Source organism: Amblyraja radiata, chromosome 8, assembly GCF_010909765.2.
Source record: "Amblyraja radiata isolate CabotCenter1 chromosome 8, sAmbRad1.1.pri, whole genome shotgun sequence".
In the NCBI taxonomy this organism is placed as follows: domain Eukaryota; kingdom Metazoa; phylum Chordata; class Chondrichthyes; order Rajiformes; family Rajidae; genus Amblyraja; species Amblyraja radiata.
In genome coordinates, this window is record NC_045963.1 from 28397124 (window position 1) to 28424315 (window position 27192).

At 44.7% G+C, this 27192-nt stretch overlaps 1 protein-coding gene across 3 annotated transcripts in view; it reads right to left on the bottom strand.

Annotated features, from left to right (window-relative positions):
• Nucleotides 1-8828: 8828 nt before the first annotated feature.
• The window catches only part of fh (fumarate hydratase), a 33699-nt gene continuing 15335 nt past the window's right edge, over nt 8829-27192 (bottom strand). For all 3 annotated transcript variants that reach the window (XM_033025462.1, XM_033025463.1, XM_033025464.1), the window contains exons 4-10: nt 27014-27190; nt 25171-25353; nt 23355-23520; nt 20465-20668; nt 18679-18806; nt 17502-17655; nt 8829-9305 (exon numbers count right to left, since the gene is read on the bottom strand). In XM_033025462.1, coding sequence (XP_032881353.1) covers nt 9163-9305; nt 17502-17655; nt 18679-18806; nt 20465-20668; nt 23355-23520; nt 25171-25353; nt 27014-27190 — 1155 coding nt within the window. In that variant the 3' untranslated portion in view covers nt 8829-9162. The remainder of the gene's footprint in view (nt 9306-17501; nt 17656-18678; nt 18807-20464; nt 20669-23354; nt 23521-25170; nt 25354-27013; nt 27191-27192) is intronic.

Here is a 27192-nt window from a genome sequence, read left to right on the forward strand (position 1 = left end):
TGCTGGAGTAACCCAGCGGGACAGGCAGCATCTCTGGAGAGAAGGAATGGATGACGTTTCGGGTAGAGACCCATCCTCAGCTCCTGACCCCTCCTCCATTTTCTGATGCCTCAATCATCCTCCACGCCCCCCCCTCCGTCCTTGTTGACCCCTCCTCCATCCCCCCGATCCCTCCTGCCAGCCACAGCCCCTCCCCCCTCCCCGGCCCACAGTCTGGACTCAAGCTCCACCGTCACTCCACATCACTGGCTCCAGCTACACACCCTGCTCCCACTGGACCTCCAGCTCATTATTGAGCAATGGAAGGGAGGGGGATCGAGGGGTTGGAGGTGGGGTCAGGGGATCATGCAGGAGGGGGTTAGGGGAGGATGGAGAGGGGTCGGGCGAGGATGGAGTCAGGTAGAGGGTGGAGAAGGGGTCATGGAGAGGGTGGAGAAGGGGTCATGGAGAGGGTGTAGAATGGGTTTGGGGGAGGGTGGGGAAATTGTCAAGGAGAGGGAGGAGGAGGGGTCAAGAAGGAGAGTTTGGGGCAGATGGTGAGCGAGAGGGAGAAGAGTTCGGGTGGTGGGTCGGGCGGACGGACGGAGGAAGGGTCAGGGACAAGGAGGAGGCCAGTCGGGATGAAGATGGAAGAGGGGCAAATGGAGGTGGTGATGAAGATAAAGGATGCAGTAGGGGGCTGAGAATCGAGTGAGGATGGAAGGAACTGGGGGGTGCAGGAGGAAGGGGGGGGGGGGGGTCCAAGGGAGTGGAATTAGGTGCTGGAGTCAGAAAGTCAAAAGGGGGGAGTGTTGAGACAAGGAGGTGAAAAGGATGAATGCCTTTTGACAACTATGGGCTGCCTTTTTGAAATGCAATCATAGAAAGGTATTCAACACTTGAGAACTGAAATTAATAGTGTCATAATTGCATAGCACTAATTTAACACAGAAGCAGCTCAAAATTACATTAAATATTTTGAATTATTTATTCACTATAATGCAGAAAATTACAGTATAGTACCATTGCTGGATCATTTTAGATATATCATGCAGTTTCCAGGTTTAATTCTGTGATTAATAGCACCTTTGCAGATCAAGTTAATACGAAGCTGAATAATTCAAAAATATTAACGATGCAGCCTTCAACAGCCCTCAAACCCGTGCTAAATGGAGCCACTTCTAAGTGAATTAATGGCGTAATCATGACAAATCAATTTAAGTTAATTTATTCTCTCTTTCTTTCCTCGGCAAGACCAAAGGCAGACTTGCTGTGGTATCTAATCTAGTAAAAGGATAAGAGCAGCACTAGATTCATGGATGTGTCACTATTTGCAAGACCACAAGGCTCCACTTGCCTTTGGAAAGTGGGGGAGGGGATCCTCATATTTATCTTTCAATCAATAACTCCAAAAGTTCAACAGGGGCTGAATTGAAATTCAGCAATTGCAGGTACTATCGCAACATTTAAGAAACAATTAGGCAGGTAAATTGGTAGGACAGGTTTAGAGGGACATGGGTCAAATGCAAGGTGGGAGTAATGTAGATGGGGCATATTGGTCGGTGTGGGCAATTTGGGACGAAGGGCCTGTTTCCACGCTGTATGAATCCATGACTAAGTAAATATTGAGGAGTATTAATTTAGTTTTAGTTTAGTTCAGAGATACAATGTGGAAATACCCTTTGGCTCACCTAGTCCACACCGTCGATCACCCCATACACTAGTTCTATCCTACACTAGGGAAAATTTACAGAAGCCAATTAACCTACAAACCTGTACGTCTTGGGAATGTGGGAGGAAACTGGGGCACCTGGAGCAAACGTCCCAACACCGTACAGACAGCACCTGTAGTCAGGATCTGGCACTGCAACTTTACTGCTGCGCCATTGTACCGCCCTTTCGTATGAATGAAACTTAAAGTAGACGGTAAATTTCACAATGTATTACTTCTACAGATCTCCCAATAAAACCGACTTCTCTACGACATGAATGATACCAAAATGATCAATTGGTAACCTCGGGAATCATCAGCTAGTACCAAATGGCGCAGATGTACAACTGCTCTGATATGTACTGTGCATCCACCTCTCATGCAGTGTGACATTGGCTTCTCTTAAGAATGATTCAGCCATAAAGATAAAAGCCTGATGGATATCCCAAAGTAGACAGTAGACATGAATGATCTTGTGCATGTTGAGTGATTGAATTGCACTTGCATAACACTACACCTACACTTAATTATCTTAGGACCTGCTACAACCACACTGCAAATGAATATCAATTAAGAGTTAGATCCTGCAAGAAAAAGTTTGCCGTGTTACTTGCAAGACCAAAGGCAGTTGAGACAGTTTACAATCACAATGTTTAAAACACTTTTTATTTGTTACTAGACCAAGTGCAGACCCGTTGGGTCTGTTTCCCCAACGGCGTTTGCGGGGGGGGGGGGGGGGGGGGTGAGAAGAGGGGAGGGAGGGGAGAGGAGGAGGAGGAAACGGGATAGATTTGGGAGGGAAAGGAGAGCGGGGTAGGGGGTGAGAGATGGGGAGAGAGATGTGGGGGAGTGGGGAGGAGGGAGGGATGGGGAGGAGGGAGGGAGGGCGAGAGGGGAAAGAGGGGAGGGAGAGTGGAGGGGAAGGGGAGAGAAGTGGAAGAGTGGGGAGGGAGGAGGAGAGGGGTAGGGGGAGTGATGGAAGAGGGATAGGGGGAAGGGGGTGGGGTAGAGAGGGAAGGGGGGTGGGGGAGAGGGATGGGAGAGGGGAGGAGAGTGGGGAGGGAGGGAGGGGTAGCGGGAGTGGTAGAAGAGGGACGGGGGAGTGGTTGGAAGAGGGACAGAGGGGAAGGGGTGGGGGAGAGGGGAAGGGAGTGGAAGAGGGGTGGGGGAGGGAGAGGCGTCGGGTAAGGGGATAGAAGTGGAAGAGTGGGGGGGAGTGGTGAAAGAGGGACAGAGGGGTAGGGGTAAGGGGGTGGTGGTAGAGAGGGAAGGGGGGTGGGGGAGAGGGGTGGGTGGGAGAGGGGTGAGGAGAGGGAAACATAGAAGCATGGAAATTAAGTGCAGGAGTAGGCCATTCGGCCCTTCGAGCCTGCACCACAATTCAATATGATCATGGCTGATCATCCAACTCAGTATCCTGTACCTGCCTTCTCTCCATACCCCCTGATCCCTTTAGCCACAAGGGGCACATCTAACTCCCTCTTAAATATAGCCAATGAACTGACCTCAACTACCTTCTGTGGCAGAGAATTCCAGAGATTCACCACTATCTGTGTGAAAAATGTTTTCCTCATCTCAGTACTAAAGGATTTCCCTTTATCCTTAAACTGTGACCCGCTTGTCCTGGACTTCCCCAACATCGGGAACAATCTTCCTGCATCAGACAAATGCAATTCAGGACTTTTCTCTTCACAAGCAAAGTCAGAATGACGGTTAGTGAAGAATTCGAATATTCGCTGAGCGTTCAGATGCTGCGCGCGCCTCCTGCACCAAGGGGGGGGGGGGGGGGGGGGGGAGCGTGTGTCGTCACACACAAAGATCTTGTAGCGGAGAGCTCCGCTATAAGATCTTTGGTCACACACTAAGCACGCGCCTCCACAAACAGATGAGCGTCTTCTTGAATGGAGTGTGCGTGGCCGCCTCCACCAAACAGTCACACACACTGAGGACCCGCCCCCACAAAAAATATTTTGTGAGGAAGGGGAGGAGGATGGCGGAGAGGGAGAGGGGGAGGGGGGGGGGGGAGAAGAGGATGGGGGAGAGAGGTGAAGTGGGGGGGGAGCGGTTGGAGTGGGCGTGCATGAGTCGAGAGAAGAGAAAAGGGCAGAGAGAGAGAGAGAGGCTGGTACAACAACAAAAAAGCTGGATAAACTCAGCGGGTGCAGCAGCATCTATGGACCGAAGGAAAAGGGCAACGTTTTTGGCCGAAACCCTTCTTCTGGGTTTCGGCCAAAAACGTTGACCATTCAATTCGCTCCATAGATGCTGCCGCACCCGCTGAGTTTATCCAGCTTTTTTTATGTCTACCTTCGATTTTCCAGCATCTGTAGTTCCTTCTTAAAGACAGAGACTGTGCACGGTAAGGGAATGAGGATGGAGAGGGGGAAGAGTGTGGAGGGAGGGGGAGAGTGGAATTGGAGGGGGAGAGGGGTGGGGGGAGAGAGGTGGAAGAGAGGGGAGGGAGGGAGGGGTAGCAGGAGTGGTGGAAGAGGGACGGGGAGTGGTGGAAGAAGGACAGAGGGGTAGGGAAAGGGGTGGGGGAGGGAGGGAGAGGGGTGGGGTAAGGGAAGAGAAGTGGGAGAGGGTGGGGTAGGGGGAGTGGTGGGAGGGACAGAGGGGAACGGGGCGGGGGAGAGAGGGAAGGGGGTGGGGTAGAGAGGGAAGGGGTGGGAGAGAGGGATGGAAGAGGTGAGGAGAGGGGGAGGAGAGAAGGGGGAGAGAAGTGGAAGAGTGGGGAGGGAGGGGTAGCGGGAGTGGTGGAAGAGAGACGGTAGAGTGGTGGAAGAGGGACAGAGGGGAAGGGGTGGGACAGGGAGGGGAAGAGAGGGGTGAGGGAGGGAGAGGGGTGGGTAAGGGGAGAGAAGTGGAAGAGTGGGGAGGGAGGGGTAGAGGGACTGGTGGAAGAGGGACAGAGGGGAAGGGGGCGGGGGGAGAGAGGGAAGGGGGTGGGGTAGAGAGGGAAGGGGGGTGGGGGAGAGAGTGATGGGTGGGAGAGGGAGAGGGTTGAGGAGGGAAACAGAAATTAAGTGCAGGAGTAGGCCATTCGTGAAAGAGGGACAGAGGGGTAAGGGGGTGGTGGTAGAGAGGGAAGGGGGTGGGGGAGAGGGATGGGTGGGAGAGGGGTGAGGAGAGGGAAACATAGAAGCATGGAAATTAAGTGCAGGAGTAGGCCATTCGGCCCTTCGAGCCTGCACCACAATTCAATATGATCATGGCTGATCATCCAACTCAGTATCCTGTACCTGCCTTCTCTCCATACACAAGGGCCACATCTAACTCCCTCTTAAATATAGCCAATGAACTGACCTCAACTACCTTCTGTGCCAGTGAATTCCAGATATTCACCACTCTCTGTGTGAAAAATGTTTTTCTCATCTCGGTCCTAAAAGATTTACCCCATATCCTTAAACTGTGACCCCTCTGGACTTCCCCAACATCCGGAACAATTTTTTTTGCATCTAGCCCGTCCAACCCCTTAAGAATTTTATACGTTTCTATAAGATACCCCCTTAATCTTCTAAAATCTAGCGAGTACAAGGCGAGTCTATCCAGTTTTTCTTCATATGAAAGTTCTGACATCCCAGGAATCAGTCTGGTGAACCTTCTCTGTACTCCCTCTCTATGGCAACGATGTCTTTGAGCATTGGGCATTGTGACATCACACGATGGAACGTTCACCATGGGCTGGGGCTCCTGCAAAGGCATATGTAAATGAATCCATTCCGATTGGACATATGTGAACATTGGGCATTGTGACATCACACGATGGAACGTTCAGCAGGGGCTGGGGCTGGGGCTGGTGCAGCTTCTGTGGGTGAGAAGCCTGTTTAGTTTTGAAATATTGGGGGGGGGGGGGGGGGTGGAAGGATTTGAGTAAAAACGTGCACTTAAACACGACGAAATGTAATGACATAATTAGAAAGAAAAATGAAATCTCTACCGAAATGGAAAAGACGTCGGCGAATCTGCGTCCGGTTTCGGAGTTGCAGGGAATCAAAGGAAGAAATGCGGCCGGAAGCCGTACATGTAAATGGATCCATTCCGATTGGATGTCTGTGAGCGTCGGGCATCGCGATTGGACGTCTGCGAGCATGGGGCATTGTGACATCGCACGGCGGGAACGAATCGAAAGGTAGGAAGGGATCCGGAAGGCAGGAAGGGATCCGGACGCCAGCCGGACGGATGGGGCGAGACTTTTATATAATAGATAGATAGATAGATAGATAAGGCAACAGGAGAGTGGTCCTCACCTCCCATCTACCTCATTAGAGGCCTTCAGTCTATCTTTAATTGGACTTCACTGGACTCTATCTTTCACTAAACGTTATCCCCTTTATCTTGTGTCTGTATACTGTGGACGGCTTGATTGTAATCACATATAGTCTTTTCACTGACTGGATAGCATGCAACAAAAAGCTGTTCACTCTACCTCGCATCACGTGACAGTAAACTAAACATTTGGACTGGTATGTGAATAGAAAAGAGTTAGTGGGATAGGGGCCAAGTGCAGGCAACTAGGATTAGTTTGCACAGATATCTTTATTGGCATGGCCTCTTTCCATGCTGTATAACTCCATCATTCCTGATACTATTATTTTGGAGTGGTGTAAGGTTGCAGGACAGGGAGCTAGCTGGAGCGGAGGATGCCAGTGTGGTAGGATATTGGCTCACACCAGTAGTTTTATTTGTACCTTGAATTCTGCTTCGCAAGCTCTACATTTGAAAGTGAGAAATTACACTGTTAAGTGTCAAGTTGTTCTTCTGCTTCTTGCTAATAGCTGGAACGGCATTCTGCGTTAGAAAAGCAAATGCCTCTCATTTACTGGAAGATGAACAGCGTTAAGAGATAAGAGGTGGTTATGGGGGAAGTATAATCAACAACTCAAACTGCTTCATTTATTAAACTTTACTTCTCAAGATATAACAGTTCAAGTTCCATATCACACTGATTCCAAATGTCGAGTACAATACATTGTTCAAATGCTCAAAATCTCTCACCTTCCGATATATTTCCACAAGATATATGTTCACAAGTCAATTAAAATTTCACTTTTAAAGAATGCACCTAGGCTTCATCAGCAAGTTATATCATCTGTTATATGTCCCCCTCAGCTTAGATCTTTAACATTAAACTTAGCTCAGTGACATTCTATCATGCAGAATGCATAACCCAGATGTGTGTTTGGAGCAACAAAGAAGCCAAGGAATATGGTATTTTGACAATTGCTGGTCTGCAATATTCAACCTGGCACTGAAATATTATACTGCATTCTGAACTGGTTTTTGTTCCTTATTTCTAAAATGCAAGAGCTAATTCAAAAAGGGTGGCAGAGTTGCTGCCTTGTACCACCAGAGACCGGGGTTCGATCTTGACTCTGGGTGCAGTCTGTACGGAGTTTGTACATTCTCCCAGTGACTGTGTGGGTTTTATAAGTTATAGGAGCAGGATTAGACCATTTGGCCCATCAAGTCTACTCCGCCATTCAATCATGGCTGATCTATCTTTCCTTCTCAACCCCATGCTCCTGCCTTCTCCCCATAATCACCTGCCACCCGTACTAATCTCTGGAGGCTCAGTTTTCCTCCCACACTCCAAAGACGTACAGGTTTGTAGGTTAATTGGCTTTTGTAAATTGTGCTGTATCTGTACACTCTAATTTCCAGAATTGTGACGACTGCTAACAAAACCCTGGTAATCCAGCAGCCAAATAAAAGTTCCATTGTGCAGTTGCTGTGACATTGAAGATGCAAATATGGCAGTAAGCTTAGATCGGGAAAAAGAGAGCAGAGAAGAGTAGCAACCATCAGCAATCAGTACAGATTGAAAGGGATTAGACAAAAATAGATGTAATGATAAGTAATACATCAATAATCAATTGAGATTTGGTGATAAGACAGCAAGATCAACATGATTTAGTCCCTTACTAATTTGACTGATGGATTTCCCGAATGCAGCAGAAGAGCAGAGGATGGAACTAATTGGACAAGGTTGAGAGACCCATCTTCGACACACTGGGTCCAAGCAACGTGTTCCACTGAATATGATTTCATGATGGTGTTTATTTTATAAGCATTGTGCCTGTTACAGCCTCTTAATATTTTCTCCAGGGGAGGAAAAAGAAAAAAAGAAATTTGGTTGTTTACATTTTAAACATTAGTATTAGTGTTGTTTGTTGTCATGTCTACTACGTTCCAGTGAGAAACATTGGGTAATACAATGCACACTGGAACAGAGAATGAGGCCAGGCACAAAATGGAGAAACTGCACCTCGTATTCTGCTTGGGTAGCTTACAACCCAACCGTATGAACATTCAATTCGCCAATTTTAGGTCACCTCTAACAAACATCTCCCCCCACCCCACCCTTTCTTCTCCCCCCCTCCCCCCCCCCTCTCCACCCCTCTGGACCTCACTTGGACTCGACCTATTTCTCCCCTCCCCCTCTATTACTTCATCTGGCTTCACAATTCACAACACTCAAATCCTTTCACCTCGCACCTCCTGCTTATTTAAAAAAATCTCTAGCCTTTGCTCACCATCTGCTTATCAAATAGCATCCCCCTCACCTATGTTCAACTATTACCTTTGGCCTGCCCCTCCTCTCTTCCACCTTTCATTCCCTCGCCTACAATCGGATTGAAAGATCCCAACCTGCGTTCTCCAGTGATGCTGCCTGACCCGTTGAGTTACTCCAGCACTTTGTGTCTTTTGTTTTAGCAAACCAGCATCCTCAGTTCCTTGTTTCTACACATTGAAAAAATTATAGGAATTTAAAAGAAATTGTTAGACCTCCACTACATTAAATTCAATGCTGTCTGTATTTTCCTCGTATTGTCAAGTTTAATGGAAGCATGTATATGAAAGCATCTCTAGCACACTGAGATATTTCATAATGCAAAAGAAACCCCAAATTATTTTAATTAGCTACATTAGATCATTTAAAAATAAAATCACAACTGCGGATGGTTCGAACAGATTGTTGTCAGTCAGGTGACGTGATGTATCCTTTGTTATTAGAGAATCGGGTCGCTTGTTAACATGTCAGGAGCATGTTTCAAGGGTGTGGTATGGTAACACAAGGGTTAAAATCTGCTGCCTTGAACGTTCTCTTGAAGTCAACAGAAGCGATTCAGAAGTGGAGTTTATCACATTTATTGCAGACAACACACATCAGGTTCTGTCTCCGTTGGCTGTTATGAAAAGCCTTGCACAAGGCAGAAGACACGGCTCCAGATGGGCCTCTTCAATTAGCAGCAGCGACTGCAGCAGTCAAAATATTCCACATTATCTCAAGTTATGTGTTTCTCCTCTTTACTCTAGCCCCGTCATTCAGTCCCAAAATAGTACACGCACCATAACATTCTCCATGCTAAATAACAAAGATTGCACAGAAGAACAGTAATTAAGGAGTTTTGCAAAACATTTATTTCCCAGTGCTATGAAACAAATGGATCTAAAGTACCGGCAAAAAATTACTTGGGGCCAAGCATTTCGTGCGGTTTGACCCACTGATCAAACTCCTCTGCTGTAACAAATCCTAACTTGACGGCCATTTCTTTTAATGTCGTGCCTTCCTTGTGGGCTGTTTTGGCAATCTTCGCAGCTTTATCGTAACCTGTACACGACAAGAAATTAAAACCATCATTCCTCGATTATGAACAGTCCAGACTTCTTACCACAATTTTCTGGCAAGCAGGGTATAAAACCTCCCACAAAGAAATCCGCATAAATAGACTACATTCCCATCTTTCTAAACATTAAACTTGCTAAAACAGTAATAGAAAACTTATTATTCAAAGATGTACACTAGTTGCTGTGGAAGGAATCTAAATTACTGCCCTACTGCTCAGGAAACACACACAGCAAGACCAGCGAATCAAAACGTGTGAAAAAAAAAAATCGGAAAAAAAATCTGTCAAACTCACGAGCAGACCTGTGTCAAAGTTGAGAGAGAAAAGAAATCACAGATAAGCTGAAGGTAGCCCAGTATCGTCACATTCAATTTGATGATGATCAGTGTCCTTCATCACTATCCCTGTCCAAATCCAGACCCATCATAGAACAAAGAACTGTATACACGATATGCACAAAGTGCTGGAGTAACTCAGCGGGAGAAAATGGACAGGTGATGTTTCGGGTCGGGACCCTTCTTCAGACTGGTATATCTTCAATCTTTGGCATAAACCAGTATCTGCCATTCCATCTTATCACTTTATAGAACAGTACCGCACAGGGACACTGTGCTGCACATGATGCCGAGTCAAGTCAAGTTTATTCGTCACATACGCATACGAGATGTGCAGTGAAATAAAGGTGCAATGCTTGCGGATTGTGCAAAAAACAACTACAAAACAGATTGGAACAGAATCACACATTACATATTTGTGGGAGGAAAAAAAAGAAAAAAACCCAGCAATTTTAAAAAGGCACCACACAACAGTAAATTGGTACAGAAAAGTTAGTCCATGGTGAGAAAGGAGTTTACAGTCCTAATGGCCTCTGGGAAGAAACTCCTCCTCATCCTCTGTTTTCACAGCATGGCAACGGAGGCGTTTGCCTGACCGTAGCAGCTGGAACAGTCCGTTGCTAGGGTGGAAGGGGTCCCCCATGATTTTATTGGCTCTGGATTTGCACCTTCTGATGTATAGTTCCTGTAGGGGGGCAAGTGTAGTTCCCATAGTGCGTTCGGCCGAACGCACTACTCTCTGCAGAGCCTTCTTGTCCTGGGCAGAGCAGTTCCCAAACCAAATTGTGATGTTTCCGGACAAGATGCTTTCTACAGCTGCTGAGTAGCAGCACTGGAGGATCCTCAGAGACACTCTGAATTTCCTCAATTGCCTGAGGTGTTAAGGCGCTGCCTTGCCTTACTCACCAGTATGGCAGCGAGTGATGTCCTTGTCAGATCCTCTGAGATGTGGACTCCCAGGTATTTAAGACCAACTCTTATCTGCCTGCCCATAATCCGTCCCTCCATTCCCTGTATCTAACAGATGTAAAGGATGGGAGGGAAATAGCCTTAGGATTTCTCAATATTAAGATTTCTCAATCGTGTACCTGGAACTGAGGGTGGTAGTGGAGGCGGACATGATAGTGGCGTTTAAGAGGCTTTTAGATAGGCACATGGATGTGCAAGGAATGGAGGAGTATGGATCATCTGCTGACGTAGATTAGTTTAACTTGCCACCATGGTGGGCACATTGTGGGTCAAAAGGCCTGTTACTGCACTGTAGTGTTCAATGTTTCTATTTCCATACCCCATGTTCATGGAAATTTCCTGCAGATCCCCATCCATTGAGCCAACCTCAGTCTACTGATGGATGGATTTCTCTGCATAGTGAGTTACTTGGAAGTGTCACAGAGGGCATGAAAGGCATAGAATAAACCCTCAAAGTGGAAGTACTTCAACATATGTCACAAAATTACTTATTTTACTATCTATGCTAAGGACATACTAACCTGACTGGGTTTAGGGCTGGTTGAAGGCTGGTATGTTTGCCTTTATTGATAGGGCATTGAATATAATAGTCAGTCAGTCATGAAGCATCTCTATGGGTTTTTAGCTAGGACACATTTGGAGTATTGCATGCAGTTATGGTTGCCCCATTACGCGGAAAATGGTTAACCAGAATGTTGTTGGGAAATAGGGATGTAATCTTTATAAGGCACTGGTCAGACCCCATGTTTGGAGTATTGTGAGCAGATTTGGGCCCCATATCCAAGGAAGGATGTGCTGGCATTGGAGAGGGTCCAGAGGAGGTTTACGAGAATGATCTCAGGAATGATTGGGTTGCTTTCTGATGTTGTTTGATGACACTGGGCCTGTACTCGCTGGTGTTTGGAAGGATGAGTTGGAACCTCATTGGAACGTACAGAATAGTGAAAGGCCTGGGCAGAGTGAATGTGGAGAGGATGTTTCCACTTGTAGGAGAGTCTAGGACCAGAGTCTGTGGAATTCATTGCCGCAGACTGCAGAGGAGTCCAAGTCAATGGACATTTTTAAGGTGGAGATTGACAGATTCTTGATCAGTATGGGTATCAGGGGTTATGGGGAGAAAACAGGAGAATGGGGTTGACAGGGAAAAATTGATCAGCCATGATTGATTGGCAGAGTAGACTTGGGAGGACAAATGGCCTGATTATGCTCCTGTGACCTATGAATACATGAACTTAAAGGGTTTTGGCTACAGGGAGAGGTTGCATAGACTTGGATTGTTTTCTCTGGAACGGTTGAAGGGAGACTTAATAGAAGTACATAAAATTCCGAGAGGCAAATTCCAAGAGGGTAGACAGTCTGAACCTTTTTCCTCAGAGTGGAAATGTCCAACAGTAGAGGGAATAACTATAAAGTGAGAGGGAATGTTTCATGGAGAATTATGGGCATCATGTTCGGCGCAAACATTGTGGGCCGAAGGGCCAATTCCTGTGCTATTCTGCTGACTGTTCTATGTTCTAACCAACGCAAAGGATTAACAAATGGATCTCTTCATCACCAATTGATATATCGTATTTGTGTTCCCCACATCGGCACTGTAAAGCGAGTGTGCCATTGTTATTATGAAGAACTGAGCCTCAGCTTTACACCCACAACCCAATAAACAACTCAGCTCTGCTACTATGGAAGTTATAAACAAGTTACTTATTTCTACTTTTGCACCTTTGCATTCTTAATAAATACATTTATATCCTTGTATTAAACATAAACCAAAATGGTGTGTGTAACAGTATAAAATGGTGTGTGTAACCTTGGCTTTAGCTAAAACATAGCTGGGAAGCAACAGTTTGGAATTTGAGGGCGGGTGGCCGACAGAGGAAGAGATATGGGGGGAAATGTAAAGACTGAACCAAGGTCGGAAGTTAATAGTGGCGAGACAGAGAATACTAGAATCAGACAGATTGATGCAAGAGGAGTACAGCATGAAAGATAATGTCGCAGAGTTAAGGCTGAAAAACCGTAATAAAGAGCTGCCTGTTTCTGTGGATCAGAGAGCAATTAGAGAACAGACAGGTGGTGTCGTCTCTGAATGTTCCAGCCGAATATTTGCAAATAAAGGATTCGTCTTCTTGAAGAATTCTCCGTGTCTGTGTCATCTTATCCAACTTTGAGTCTTAAAACTACGACACTACCTATCTAAGTGCCAAAAGATTAAGTGCACCAACTGCAACTCAAAAACGGTATGCGAGATACTGCTTCATAATACTGCTACAGCAGCTGAATGATACCAGTCTATAGGCTATAACCCAATTTGGAGTGCAGGAGTATAAGGGACGATTTAATAGAAGTGTGCAAAATCATGATAAGAATAGATCAGGTAAATGCACAGTCTTTTGCCCAGGGTAGGGGAATCAAGAACCAGAGGACATAAGTTTAAGGTGAAGAGGGAAAGATTTAACTTTTTTTACACAAAGGATGGCGGGTTTATGGAACGAGCTGCCAGAGGAGGTGGTTGAGACAGGTAGTATAACAACGTTTAAGAAACATTCAGCCAGGTACATGGATAAGACGATTTTAGAGGGATATGGGCTAAATTCAGGTAGGAGGGACAAGTGTATATGGGGCATGTTGGTCGGTGTGGGCAAGTTGAGCTGAAGGGCCTGTTTCCACACTATGACCCTAATTTAAGTATCATCAAATTAAGTACACAATCTGCGACTCTAAATGGATTCCATGAGATACTGTTTCATATCAGCAACTGAATGGTACCTATCCATACTCTATAATCCATTACCCAGTACTGCCTCACTCCTCCAGCTGTGTAAAATCAGATGAGCAATGAGGACACAGACAAGCCAATATGGTGCCGAACCAAATATGGCAAGAGTGAGATGCCAAGCTGCTGAAACCACAACACAAGATTAAATGCACGATGGACAAAGGCGGGACAACCAACAGATAGGATTAATCCTCAGCATGCCCGAACAATTGGAATCTTGAATAGTGGACAGTTAAGAGATTAAGGGTTTCTTAACCAAATTAGTCGAGAGCGAGATGCCAAAGTGGTGAAATCGCCCCACAAGATTAAATGCACGATAGATAAGAGTCCATACAACCAACATATATGATTAAAGTTCTAGCCCGAACAATTGCAATCCTGTATCGTACAGCCAATTAAGAAATTCCAAGTTTCACAAAAATTCTTAATGACAGCAAATGAATGCAAGGGAGGTCTTAAACTTCTGTAACTACCTTCATCCCAAAGCATCTCATGGCTGGGTTCATACAAATTAGGCCATTTGGCCCATCAAGTCTATTCCGCCATTCAATCATGGCTGATCTACCTTTCCCTCTCAACCACATTCTCCCTATAACCCCTGACTCCTGTACCAATCATGATTTCTCAACCATATGCCTGGAATCAAGGGCTGGTTTCCTAGGATCTAACATCACCAAAAACAGTCAGCCTACTCAATTCATTCTGCACAACATTGATAAAGAGTTAAATTCACAGAACCCAGCATAGGTTAGAGACCCCAACATCTCAATTGTGATACTATACATGTGGCAGTGTAACTGAACTAGACACACTGTTCCAAAGGAGATCAGTGGTGCTGTGGTTCAACTACCTGGTTGAGTAATGTTCAGTGCTACTTTATTAATTCTTGTACAAGGCTGAGTTTGAAGAAACCACAAGAAGTTAAAGAACTGTTGTTTGGGTAAGAAACTCTTATTTTACGAGAATGATCCTGAGGATTGTTTGGTTAATGCATGAGGGACATTTGAAGTTTCTGGGCTTGTACTCTTTAAACTTTACTTTAGACTTTAGAGATGCAGCAGGGAAACAGGGACTTCGGTCCACCGTTCGTGCCAACCAGCATCACTGAGTGTACTGGCACTAGACAATTTACAATTTTTTGCAAAAGACAGTCATCTAATAATTTGAGATGTCTGTTTAATATAATGCATTCTCATAAAATTGAAGAACAAGAGTTATCAATTATCTCATTGGATGCAGAAAAGGCATTCCATCAAGTGGAATGGGACTACATGGTTAAAGTACTGCAAACATTTCAAATGGGAGAGAACTTCATTTCATGGATAAAATTATTATATAATAAGCCTACGGCTAGAATATTAATTAATAACATATTATCTACGAAATTCCAATTATCAAGGGGTAACAGACAAGGATGCTCATTATCACCGCTGTTATTTGCTCTGGTAATTAAACCTTTAGCCAAAAGAATTAGAACACATCCGAATATCCACGGTTATAATACAAAATATTCAAATAACAAAATATCCTTATATGCAGACGATGTACTACTGTACATCACAAAACCCCATACTAGTATACCAAACATATTAAACCTAATCTATTTAATTATGGGCTAATAATGGGAAAAAAGCTTATACTTAAATTCTGGAAGAACGCTCCTATACCAACATTAAATATGTGGATTTCAAATATGTTTGAAACATTACACCTGGAAGATATGAGACTCCTCCTTGCAGGTAAATCAGACCACTTCCAAAAGACATGGTCTGCATTTATCGACTTACTACAAGAATAAGGTGCATCAGTACTTCAAAAAAGAAATGGTGTCAGGATCTGGTAAAGGGGAGGAAAAATATGAAGTTGGTATATCCCTTTTGCGTGGTTTTTATAATAGAGCTTTGTTTTTTTCCTTGTTTTTTTCCTTTTTCCTCCTTTCTTTTCTAGGGTCTATTTCTTAATTCTTTTCTCTAACCAATGGGTCTCTGTTTTTTTTTTCTCATTGATCACTCTTTTACACGAACACAACTTTCTTTCTCTCACTTTCTCTACTTTCTTTATCTATATCTTTCCTTCAAGCTTAAAAAATGAAGGGGCACAATAAATGTAATAAGATATATCTGGCTTGTACTATTGTAATTTACTGTACTAATAATTAAAAAAAGAAGAAAAAAAACAAAAAAAAAACTTGTATGTCTTCGGAGTGTTGGAGGAAACCGGAGCACCCGGAGAAAACCCATGTGGTCACAGGGAGAACGTATAAACTCTGTATACAACACCCATAGTCAGGATGAAACCCGGGTCTCGAGAAAGGCAGCAACTCTACCGCCGCCCCACTGTACACACTGGCGTTTAGAAGGATGATGAGCAATCTCATTGAAACCTACCGGATAATGAAAGGCTCAGATAGAATGGATATGGAAAGGATATTTCCAGTGATGGGAGAGTCCAGAACCAGAGGGGAATGCCTCAGAATTGAAGGATGTAGCTAAAATTTCTTTAGCCAGAGGGTGTTGAATCTGTGGAATTTGTTCCCTCAGACAGTGGTGAAGGCCAAGGCATTGGGCATTTTTAAGGTAGAGATTGATAGATTCTTGATTAGTAAGAGTGTCAAAGGTTATGTGGAGAAGGCAGGAGAATGGGATTGAGAGGAAAAAGTAGATCAGCCATGATTGAATGGCAGAGTGGACCCAATGGGCTGAATGGCCCATTAATGCTCCTATATCTTATAGTTATGGTCTTATGGGATGCTGGCATTAAGACAAGACAAGCATTTACGGCCCTTGAGAATACATGATGAGCAAGAAATACTGGCCCTGTCAACATTGTCTATGTCCCAACAGATGAATAGGAAATCCTTGTGTGTTCTTTGATTTTACACTGAACAGGAGCAGTGACTAGAGTACTGATGGTATTGGAATTAATAAACTATCACAAAACAGGCAATTACACCCAATTCACACTTCTTCCTATAGATAATAGAGCTGTCGCTTCTGAGACTCGATGTTCCATTGACAAAGTGTTAACTGAAAAGGTCCAGATCAGCTAGACTATTATCTTAGGTCCTCTTTCAAAGCAAGAGCCTGTTGTTTAAAAATGCTGTGCACAACAACAGACCCAAACACTTAAGGGCCTGTCCCACCAGCATGCGATTGCATGCCTCTAGCGCGACCAAACGTGGTGACTTGAGGCGTACAGCCTTGCAGGGCCGGTCCCAATTCGAACTGTGGAGGCGTATGGAGTTGTGCGGGGCTGGTCCAGACATCATACTCACCAATCAGCTGGGCAGGAGGCAAGCCTACTGAATTTGGACGTCGCCGGGCGGTGACGTCACCACGCAGCGGCATGCCGGGCGGTGACATCATCGCCACGCGCTAGGCGTACGCCATCAAGATGCTGCGTACAACGTCAAGATGCTGCATACCTCCGTCGAGACGCTGCGTACGTCCTCAATGCGCCTGCGGGCCGACAGGCTGTTGTCGCGCGGGATTTTCGGACAGTGCAAGATTTTTGGAGCCCCGCACAACTCCACACGCCTCCGCTGATCGAAGTGGGACCGGCACCGCGAGGCCGTACGCCTCAATCGACCACGTTTGGTCGCGCTAGACGCATGCTGGTGGGACAGGCCCTTTAGTCCTCACACCTTAAAGTGTTGAATCCATGTTGGCCAGAGGCACTGCCTAACCCACTGAGTTACTCCAGCACTTTGTCTCTTTTATTGTTTGTAACCCTGAAAGTGTTGTTTATTTTTAGGTCTACGGCACCGCTCACAAACTGCTGGAAACCTTTCATTTGATCTCTCGATTCAAGTCAAAAGGGATTATTTCGACTCAAGGTCAGGGCCTTCTTTCAAAGATGAGAAATGATTTTGTTTTGCCTTTTATTCGTACACAGCATTACATGGCGACATGCTATGTTTTTGGTACACAGTGCAAGTCAAGTGACATTAGGAGATCAGTCCTGGAGTCATGTACCATACAGGGACTGTCAACCGCAGCAGGAATATTGATCCAAGTACTTCATTCCAGCTCACAGTCAGCAGTTTCGCAAATCGAAGACAAGAAGACATAACATCAACAATTTACAATCCGTTCTCTTACCGATATGCGGGTTAAGTGCTGTAACCAGCATTAGTGATTCATTCATCAACTTGTTAATCCGTTCAGTGTTAGCCTGAATTCCCACCACACAGTTGTCTGTGAAGGAGACGCAGGAATCGCCAATCAACTGGGCTGAATTCAGCACATTTTTAATCTGGAAGAGAACACAATATATATCAAATTATCTCAAAACTTAGAGCATACAGTTTAGTTTACTTTAGTAACTCCTGCACTTGCTGGAGTTTCGAAGGATGAGGGGGGGGCCTCAGCTATGTAGGCCAAGTCAATTAATATTTTCAAAAGGCGGAGTTTGATAGATTCTTGATTAGCGCGGGTGTCAGGGGTTATGGGGAGAAGGCAGGATAATGGGGTTAATAGATCAGCCATGATTGAATGACAGAGTAGACTTGATGGGGCTGAATTACCTAATTTTGCGCCTATAACTTGAGATACAGCACGGAAACAGGCCCTTAGGCCCACCGTGTCCGCTCCGGCCAATCACGTGTATGTTAGTTCTCTGCTACACGCAAGGGACAATTTACAGAAGACAAATACCCTACAAATCTGTACGTCTTTGGTGTGTGGGAGGAAACCGATGCTCCCGGAGAAAGCCCACATGGTCACAGGAAGAACGTACAGACTCCATAAAGATGTAGTCAGGATCGAACCCAGGTCTCTGGAATTGTAAGGCAGCAACTCAACCACTGTGCCACCCCGGTTAATATGAAAAGGTGAAAATTAGCACGGCTTTATGACCATAACAAGAAATAATAATCCTCCTTAACTTTTCCCCCAACCCAATTATCATACCGACATGCAGGTGCCTTTAGTTCAACATGTCCGGAAAATGACTGAACGGACATGGCAGAAGTAGTAGTTATTTGGCAATGTTTACAAAAGTCCTTATGCCAGCAGCCATTTGAACTTTCTACTTGGGTATATGGCCTCCTCCTTGGTCAGCAGGGACGAGTGGGGCCAAAGGGCCTGTTTCCGTGCTGCATGACTCTTCACAAAGACATAGGCACCAAATACAACTACAGTTCAAAGACAATCAACCAACCAACATTACAGAGACACATGGTGCATGCCTTCACTGCCCATACCATTGCAAATCACTCATGAACTGACCAGCAATGAATTTCTTCAAAGAATAAAAATCAGCTTTCTTTTTACTTACCATCATGGGCTTGAAAACATTCAGCTCAAAATGTCCATTACTTCCTCCGACAGTAACGGCCACATGGTTTCCCATGACTTGCGCAGCTACCATGGTGATAGCCTCACATTGGGTAGGATTCACCTTCCCTTTCAAAACACAGAAAATACTTTGTGAAAAGTAGAGGCAGATGTCAACATAAATTGAGATTTTATTTGAATCATTGAGTTTGCTTTAGAGTTACGCAAGAGATACAGGTCCTTCGGCCCATTGAGTCCTCACCGACCAGCGATCACAGCATACACCAGCATTATCCTACACACTAGGGACAATTTACAATTTTTTTGTTTACCAAAGCCAAATTACCTACAAACCATTGAAATATGGGAGGAGACCAGAGCACTTGGAGAATGCAGACAGCACACATAGTCAAGATCAAACCCGGGTCTTTGGCGCTTTAAAGCAGCTACTCCACCACCGTGGCACCTTGCAGACCCAAATTTAAACCGCAAAAACACAGCAGCTAAAAAAAATTCCATTGACCACATGAGGTGGAGTACCTCCTAATGAGCGTATCCATTATCCCAATTCATCAGAGTTTGCTGTGGTTCTCTCACTTTCTGCATACACTCAAAACATTCATCTTTCCCTAAAATGCAGATGACCATGGAAGCTCTGAACTCAAGTCCGAGTCCTTCCCGACCAGAAGAAATTGACCTATAACCAGCATCTGCAGTTCCTTGTTTCTAAAAATGATTACATATTTGTCATTAGTCCCAATCAATGATTGGGCAATTCCAGTCAAGCAATTCCGTAAAGAACAAGGGGCTGATTTTACACACACACCAACGTGGACTTGTTGGCTTGGTTCTGTTGAGATTTCCAAAGTCCATGAACCAAAAGAGATCTGTTGCAGATGTAAGCTCGGTCGCAAAGGCACTTTTTCGCGTCATGTATTTAGTTTAGTTTAGAAATAGTGTGAAAACAGGCCGTTTGGCCCATTAAGTCCATGCGGGCCAGTGATCACCCACCCTAGTTCTATGATATCCCACTTCCTCATCCACTCCCTACACTTTAGACTTCAGAGATACAGAGTGGAAACAGCCCCTTCGGCAATCAATCACCCCGAAAACTAGCACTATCCTACACACTAGGGATAATTTACAGAAGTCAATTAACCCACAAACACGCACGGCTTTGGAATGTGGAAGGTAACCAGAGCAGCCGAAGAAAACTCACACGGTCACAGGATGAGTACAGACAGCATGTGTTGTCAGGATCAACCAAATGTCTCTGGCGCTGTAAGGCAGCAACTCTACCGCGGCGCCATCATGCCGCTCACTTTAGTTTAGAGATAGTGTAAAAACAAGCCCCTTGGCCCACAAAGTCCATGCCGACCATTGATCACCCGTTCACACTAGTTCTATGTTATCCCACTTCCTCATATACTCCATATGCACCAGGGGAAATTTTACAGAAGCCAATTAACCTATTAAATTAACCTATTAATTAAACCCACACATGTTTGGGATGTGGGAGGACAACGAAGCACCCAGAGGAAAGCGCGCTGGTCACAGGGAGAAGATGCAAATTCTACACGGACAGCACCCAAGGTCAGGATCGAACCCGGGTCTCTGGCGCAGCTCAACTAACCTTAAAAATGAATCCTGCTGCAATCAAGCTCAGGCTTGATGTTATCCTCTGCAATTGTGCCTCAAAAAGGCATTCCAGCCACACACAGAAGTCTGTAAAGCATCTATATCTATCCACCTGGCACTCTTCTCCAGGGTGTAAACTGTAGAATTACCTGGCATGATGCTGCTCCCTGGCTCATTCTCAGGCAAGATGAGTTCCCCCAATCCAGAGCGAGGTCCGGAGCCCAGAAAACGAATATCATTGGCCACCTTCATCAAACTGCACGCAACAACGTTCATGGCACCGCTAAGTTCAACCAAGGCATCATGTGCGGCAAGGGCTTCAAACTTATTGGGTGCAGTCACGAATGGTAAACCTGAAAACAAAAACAACATTATTTTCAGTGGTTATTTGCTACAGTTTGGTGCTTATTGATTGGGGAACAAACACTCGAACTAGCATGCGCTGAGTGATAGCTGTTGCCAATGTAACTGCAACATAGCACAAACATTAGTAGAAATAAAGAACTGGATCAGCTGGTTAATACACAAAAGGTCACAAACTACTGGAGTAACTCAGCAGGTCAGGCAGCATCTCCTGAGAATCTGAGGGCTAATTTATTTTTATTTTTTTTTACATAAAGGATAGTGGGTGTATGGAACGAGCTGCCAGAGGAGTTGAGGCAGGTACTTAGACAAAATTTAAGAAATATTTGGACAGGTGCATGGATAGAATAGGTTTAGAGGGATAGGGACCAAATACAGGCAGGTGGAACTGGTGTAAATGGGATATGTTGGTCGGTGTGGGAAAGTTGGGCCGAAGGGCATGTTCCTGTGCCGTATGTCTCAATAACTATAAAATGGATGGGTGATGTTTCAGATCGAGACCCTTCTTCAGACTCTGAGAATGAAGATGAGCCTGGACCCGAAACCTCACCTATCCATGTCCTCCAGAAATGCTGCCTGACTCGCTGAGTCACTCCAGTACTTTGTGTCCGAAAGCACATGCATTGCTCTCTACAAAAGGTCTTTCTCAGCATTTGTCAGCTTCATCCCACCACAAAGAAGTAACTGTAATTACATTTCTCCAATTTTTGGTGACGTCTAACAATTTCCCCATCCCTTTTCTCCCCACCTCCCCCTCCCCTGTGACCCACCTGGACTCTAACCTATTTCTCCCCTCCCCCTACATTCTTTCGTCTGGCTTCATAATTCACAACTCGTCAATCTTTTGCTCTCACACATTGTTCTTTTCATCTCTGGCTTCTGTCCATCCATTTGTCCATCAGAAATCCTCTTGCCTGTGTTCACATATTACCTGCCATGCTCTGTCCTGCCCTCCCTCTTCCAGACCCCCCCGCCCCACAATCAGTCTGAAGAAGGGTAGCGTTCCCCATCGGAACGCTACCTATCCACGTTCTCCAGAGATGCTGCCTGACCCACTGAGCTACTCCAGTGCTTTGTGTCCTTTTTCTACAGGAGAAAAACTTAAATGTACAATAAATACCTGCTAGCATCTAGTGCATATTAAAAAAAGGTATATTTCCTAATCTTGTTAAATTCCACTCTATCAAATTGCATCCAGTGAACTGGTATAACAGGGTGTGTCTCATTGATTAATTACATTGGTATGGATTTCTGCTTCAATATGCACTGTATAAGCAAGAAGCCTCATCACAAAAGATTGTTTACAAGTGATTAACCTTTCAAAAACAGCAATTGATGCTTTGAAGACCTCTGCATCCATTTTCAAGATATTACTTTGGGTCACCAGTATTTGTGGTTTCCCTTTCTAGCACGGTGCAATGTCCAGCATTAGATCTGTCCCTTGCACATTGGCTTTAGGTTTATTATTGTCATATGTACCGAGTTTCAGTGCAAAGCGTTGTTTTGCATGTTCTCCAAACAGAACAGAGTGGCACAGTGGAGCAGCGGTAGAGCTGCTGTCTTATAATAATAATAATAATAATATCTTTTATTGTCATTGCACATAAGTGCAATGAGGTTTGGTATGCAGCTTCCATCCGATGTCATAACTTAAATAACTAATAGAATTTAGATTTAGATACCCTGAGAAACATGGTTTGTAAAAAGAACATTACAACAGTAAAACAGCTCAAACAGACTAAAGTGCAGATGTGTCTGTGTGACGTGACCATCCAAGGGAGACAGTCCATGGGGGGTGGGGGGCACTCAGCAGGGCCAGTTCAGAGCCGCTATAGCTCTGGGAATAAAGCTGGGTATGAAGCTGTTCCTGAGTCTGGAGGTTCGGGCGTAGAAGGCCTTGTAACGTCTGCCGGAGGGAATGTTGCACCAGCGACCCAGGTTCGATCCTGACCACGGGTGCTGTCTGTACGGAGTTTGTATATTCTCCATGACCACGTGGGTTTTCTCCGGGTGCTCTGATTTCCTCTTACACTCCAAAGATGTACAGGTTTGAAGGTTAATTAGCTTTGGTAAAAAAAATTGTAAATTGTCCCTAGTGTGTAATATAGTGTTAGTGTACAAGGTGATCGTTGGTTGGCGTGGATTTGGTGGGCCGAAGGGTCTGCTTCCAGGCTGTATATCCAAAATCTTAAGTCTAAAGAACAAATGAAGTTCTATGTAGTCAATAAAGTCAAACTAAAGTGCAGTAGATAGAGCACAGGGGAAGATACTGAGTGCAGAATATAGTTCTCAGCATTGTAGCGCACCAGTTCCAGACAAAATCCAATGTCCTCAATGGGGTAGAGGTGAATTGGACAGTACCCTAGCTGATGGAAAGACCGTTCAGGAGCCCAATACCCGAGGCGAAGGAACTGTACCTGAGTTTGGCAGGGTGCGCTTTCAAGCTTTTGTACCTTCTGCCAGATGGGAGCAGGTAGAAGTAGGAATGACCCTGGTGGGACAAGTCTTTGATTATGTTGGCTGCTTTTCTGAGGTAGCATGAGTGTAGATGGAGTCAATGGTGGGAAGTCTGGTCTGTGTGATGGACAATTGCGTGTAAACGATAGTAACATTTGAACATTTTAAATGAGAACTGCATTGATAGTTTAAGCAGTTAGTATTTAAAGCACAATTTACCTGTGAAATCTGAAACTTTGGCAGCCACCTTCTCTGCGAACCCGATCCGTGTGTTCAACCCAGTTCCCACTGCAGTCCCACCAGCCGCTAGTTGATATATCCTTGGCAATCCAGTTTTAATCCGTTCCATGCTATATTTCATCTGCTGTACATAGCCACTAAATTCCTAAATTTAATGAAATCCAAAGGCTGTGAAATCCAATCAATGCCTTAAAGGTAACTCAGAGAGCTTGAAAGAATATTTTGCAGCAGAGTGCAAATTCTCACAGTAATCTGAAAAGAACTGTTTTATGAAGAGTACATTAGCAAGTTAACCTTTTACTTTGGAGACACGGGTTCTAAATCAAGTTAGATTTATGGCATCAAGGCCTCCTTGCACTTGGCCAATCTCAATTCATTTCCTGACAACAGAAAATCAGCAACAATTTTCCACAAATAAACAATTTCACTCAAAGAAGCTGCAAAACCACTGGTGCACGTAACTTCAATAACCCCATGACTGAACTGAAGAGTGTTTGGTTCTCCAGGGATGCTCTACCGTGACAAATTAACACACATTTCAAGGCGCGTAGGAAGGAACTGCAGATGCTGGCTTACACTGAAGAGAGACACAAAATGCTGGAGTAACCACAGCCAACAATAGACCATTGTGGGCTCCTTAGCCATCATGCTGCCTCTGATTTGTTCTGTACCTTTTCATACATCCAGTTTCCCTCTCCCCTGACTCTCAGTCTGAAGAAGGGTTGTGACGTCACCTACACATTTTAAGGCACCTTGATGAGACTATATTTGGAGTATTTATTGTATTCTACTTTGGTCACACTGCTATGGGAAGGATGCTGTGAAGCTGTAGTGTGCGGAGAAGATTTACCAGAATATTGCCATGATTTGAGGGCCTGAGCTACAGGGAGTGGTTGGGAAGGCTTGGTCTTTATTCCTTAGATGCAGGAGGCAGAGTCCAGTCTTGACCCTCCTTCAGGCTACGTGTCTGACATCTGCAGTTCTTTGTTTATACATTACACACAAATTCCTTTTCTCAACTGTGCTATTCACTCCATTTCTTTTCGGTGAGATTAATCCTTTTTGGATTTCTCTAGGGTTATTGTTTTCTTAATAACTGTGAGATATCGCAGAACAGAGTATTGTATTCAGTTTTGGGCGGCATGTTATAGGAAAGACGTTGTCAAGCTGGAAAGGGGGCAGAGAAGATAAACGAGAATGCTGCCAGAACTTGACGACCTGAGTTATAGGGAGTTTTCTCCGAGTGCTCCGGTTTTCTTCCACATTCCAAAGACATACAGGTTTGTAAGTTAATTAGCTTCTGTAAATTGTCCCTAGTGTATAGGATAGTGCTAGTGTATGGGGTGATCGCTGGTCAGCATGGACTCAGTGGGCTGAAAGGCCTGTTTCCACACTATCTCTAAAGTCTAAAAAAAGCTAGGTAGGCTAAGACTCTATTCCTTGGAGCACAAGAGGATGAGAGGTGATCTTATAGAGGTGTACAAAAACATGAGAGGAATAGATTGGGTAAATGCAGAGAGACTCTTGCCCAGAGTAGGGGAATCGAGAACCAGAAGACATAGGTTTATAGTGAGGGGTGAAAGATTCAATAGAAACCCGAGGAGGTAGTTGAGGCAGGGACTGTTGCAATGTTTAAGAAGCATTTCGACAGGTATATGGAAAGGACAGGTTTAGTTCAAATATCGTTCAAATGCAGGCAGGTGGGTCTGGAGTAGATGGGGCATGTTGGTCGGTGTGGGCAAGATGGGCCGAAGGCCCCGTTTACACGCCTGTGTTACTCTATAACAATACCCACCTGCCCTAGGGTCAGAGGCACCGCATCTTGTGTATGTGTCCGGCCAATCTTGATGATGTCAGTAAATTCCTTGGCTTTGTCATCAAGAGCATCGTGGAGCTTCTGTAGACCAGGCAGAAGCACCTCGTGGATCTCTTTGGCAGCAGCAATGTGCATGGCTGTTGGAAATGTATCATTGGAACTCTGGCAACAAAGAGATCAAAACCAACTCAGTACTTGGAATAATTAAAACATGACCATTTTATGCTGCATTTTAAGGTAACTTACAACTAAAGACTGTATGCACAATTCCTTAGTTATTTTTACTTAGATGCAATCATATTAAAATGGCCGGGGTTGTACTTTTGAAAAAAATCACAAGATACTAAAATTATTGCCTGCCAATAATTAATTTTTTTAAAACAGCATACGTTGGAAAAGTGAAAAAAAAACAATTCAACATGTCAGGCAGCATCTGTGGATATAGAACAGCACAGAGGTGCAGCGGTAGAGCTGTTGCCTTACTGCAACAGAGACCCATGTTCAAAATTCAAGATTCAAGAGAGTTTATTGTCAAGTGTCCCAGATAAGACAATGAAATTCTTACTTTGCTTCAGCACAACAAAATATAGTAGAGATGAATACAGAACAGATCAGCTTGTCCATATACCATTATATAAATATATACACACATGAATAAATAAACAAATAAGGTGCCAATAAACAGATAATGGTCTATTAATGTTCAGAATTTTGTTTCATTTGAGTTTAATAGCCTGATGGCAGTGGGGAAGTAGCTATTCCTGAACCTGGACGTTGCAGTCTTCAGGCTCCTGTACCTTCTACCTGAAGGCAGCGGGGAGATGAGTGTGTGTCCAGGATGATGCAGCCAGCCTTTTTGAGGCAGCGATTATGATAGATCCCCTCGATGGTAGGGAGGTCAGAGCCGATGATGGACTGGGCAGTGTTTACTACTTTTTGTAGTCTTTTCCGCTCCTGGGCGCTCAAGTTACCGGACCAAGCCATGATGCAACTGGTCAGCATGCTCTCTACTGCGCACCTGTAGAAGTTAGAGAGAGTCCTCCTTGATATAACGACTCTCCGTAATCTTCTCAGGAAATAGAGGCGTTGATGTGCTTTCTTTAAAATTGCATCAGTGTTCGCGGACTAGGAGAGATCTTCAGAAATATGCACGCCCAGGAATTTGAAGCTCTTGACCCTCTCTACAATGATATAAACGGGACTGTGGGTCCCCATCCTACCCCTCCCAAAGTCCACAATCAGTTCCTTGGTTTGGTTGTGTTGAGGGCCAGGTTATTGTGCTGGCACCATTTGGTCAGTCGGTCGATCTCTCTTCTATACTCTGACTTGTCCCCATCCGATCCAGACTATGGGTGCTGTCTATACGGAGTTTGTACATTCTCCTGTTGACCACGTGGGTTTTCTCTGGCTACTCCCGTTTCCTCCCACACTCCAAAGATGTACAGGTTTGTAGGTTAATTGGCTTTGGTAAAATGCTGTAAATTGTCCCTAGTGTGTAGGACAGTGCTAGTGTATGGGGATTGATGGCCGGCACGGACGTGGTGGGCCGTGCTGTATCTCTAAACTGAACTAAACTGAAGTAACATTCCAGTCTGAGACACAAACATCAACCTTCCTTCTTTTCCACGGATAATGCCTGACCGGCTGAGTATTTCCAGTTATAATTTTTGTCGTAAAATTATACCCAATTATGTACAAGATAACAAATGCTATTCAGATAAAATAGTGGCAGCATTATTGATCCATTTTACTCAATTTTATGGATCATGAAAATAAAAAGTCTAAGTTTCAATAGGGACAGAATTGTGTCTCTGACCAGTACCTGGCTCTTGTTTACATGGTCATTGGGGTGGACTGGATCCTTGCTGCCCAGTTTACCTCCAAGAATCTGAATTGCCCTGTTGCTGATCACTTCATTCACGTTCATGTTGGTTTGTGTTCCTGACCCAGTCTGCCATACTACCAGAGGGAAGTGATCGTCCAATTTTCCAGCAATCACCT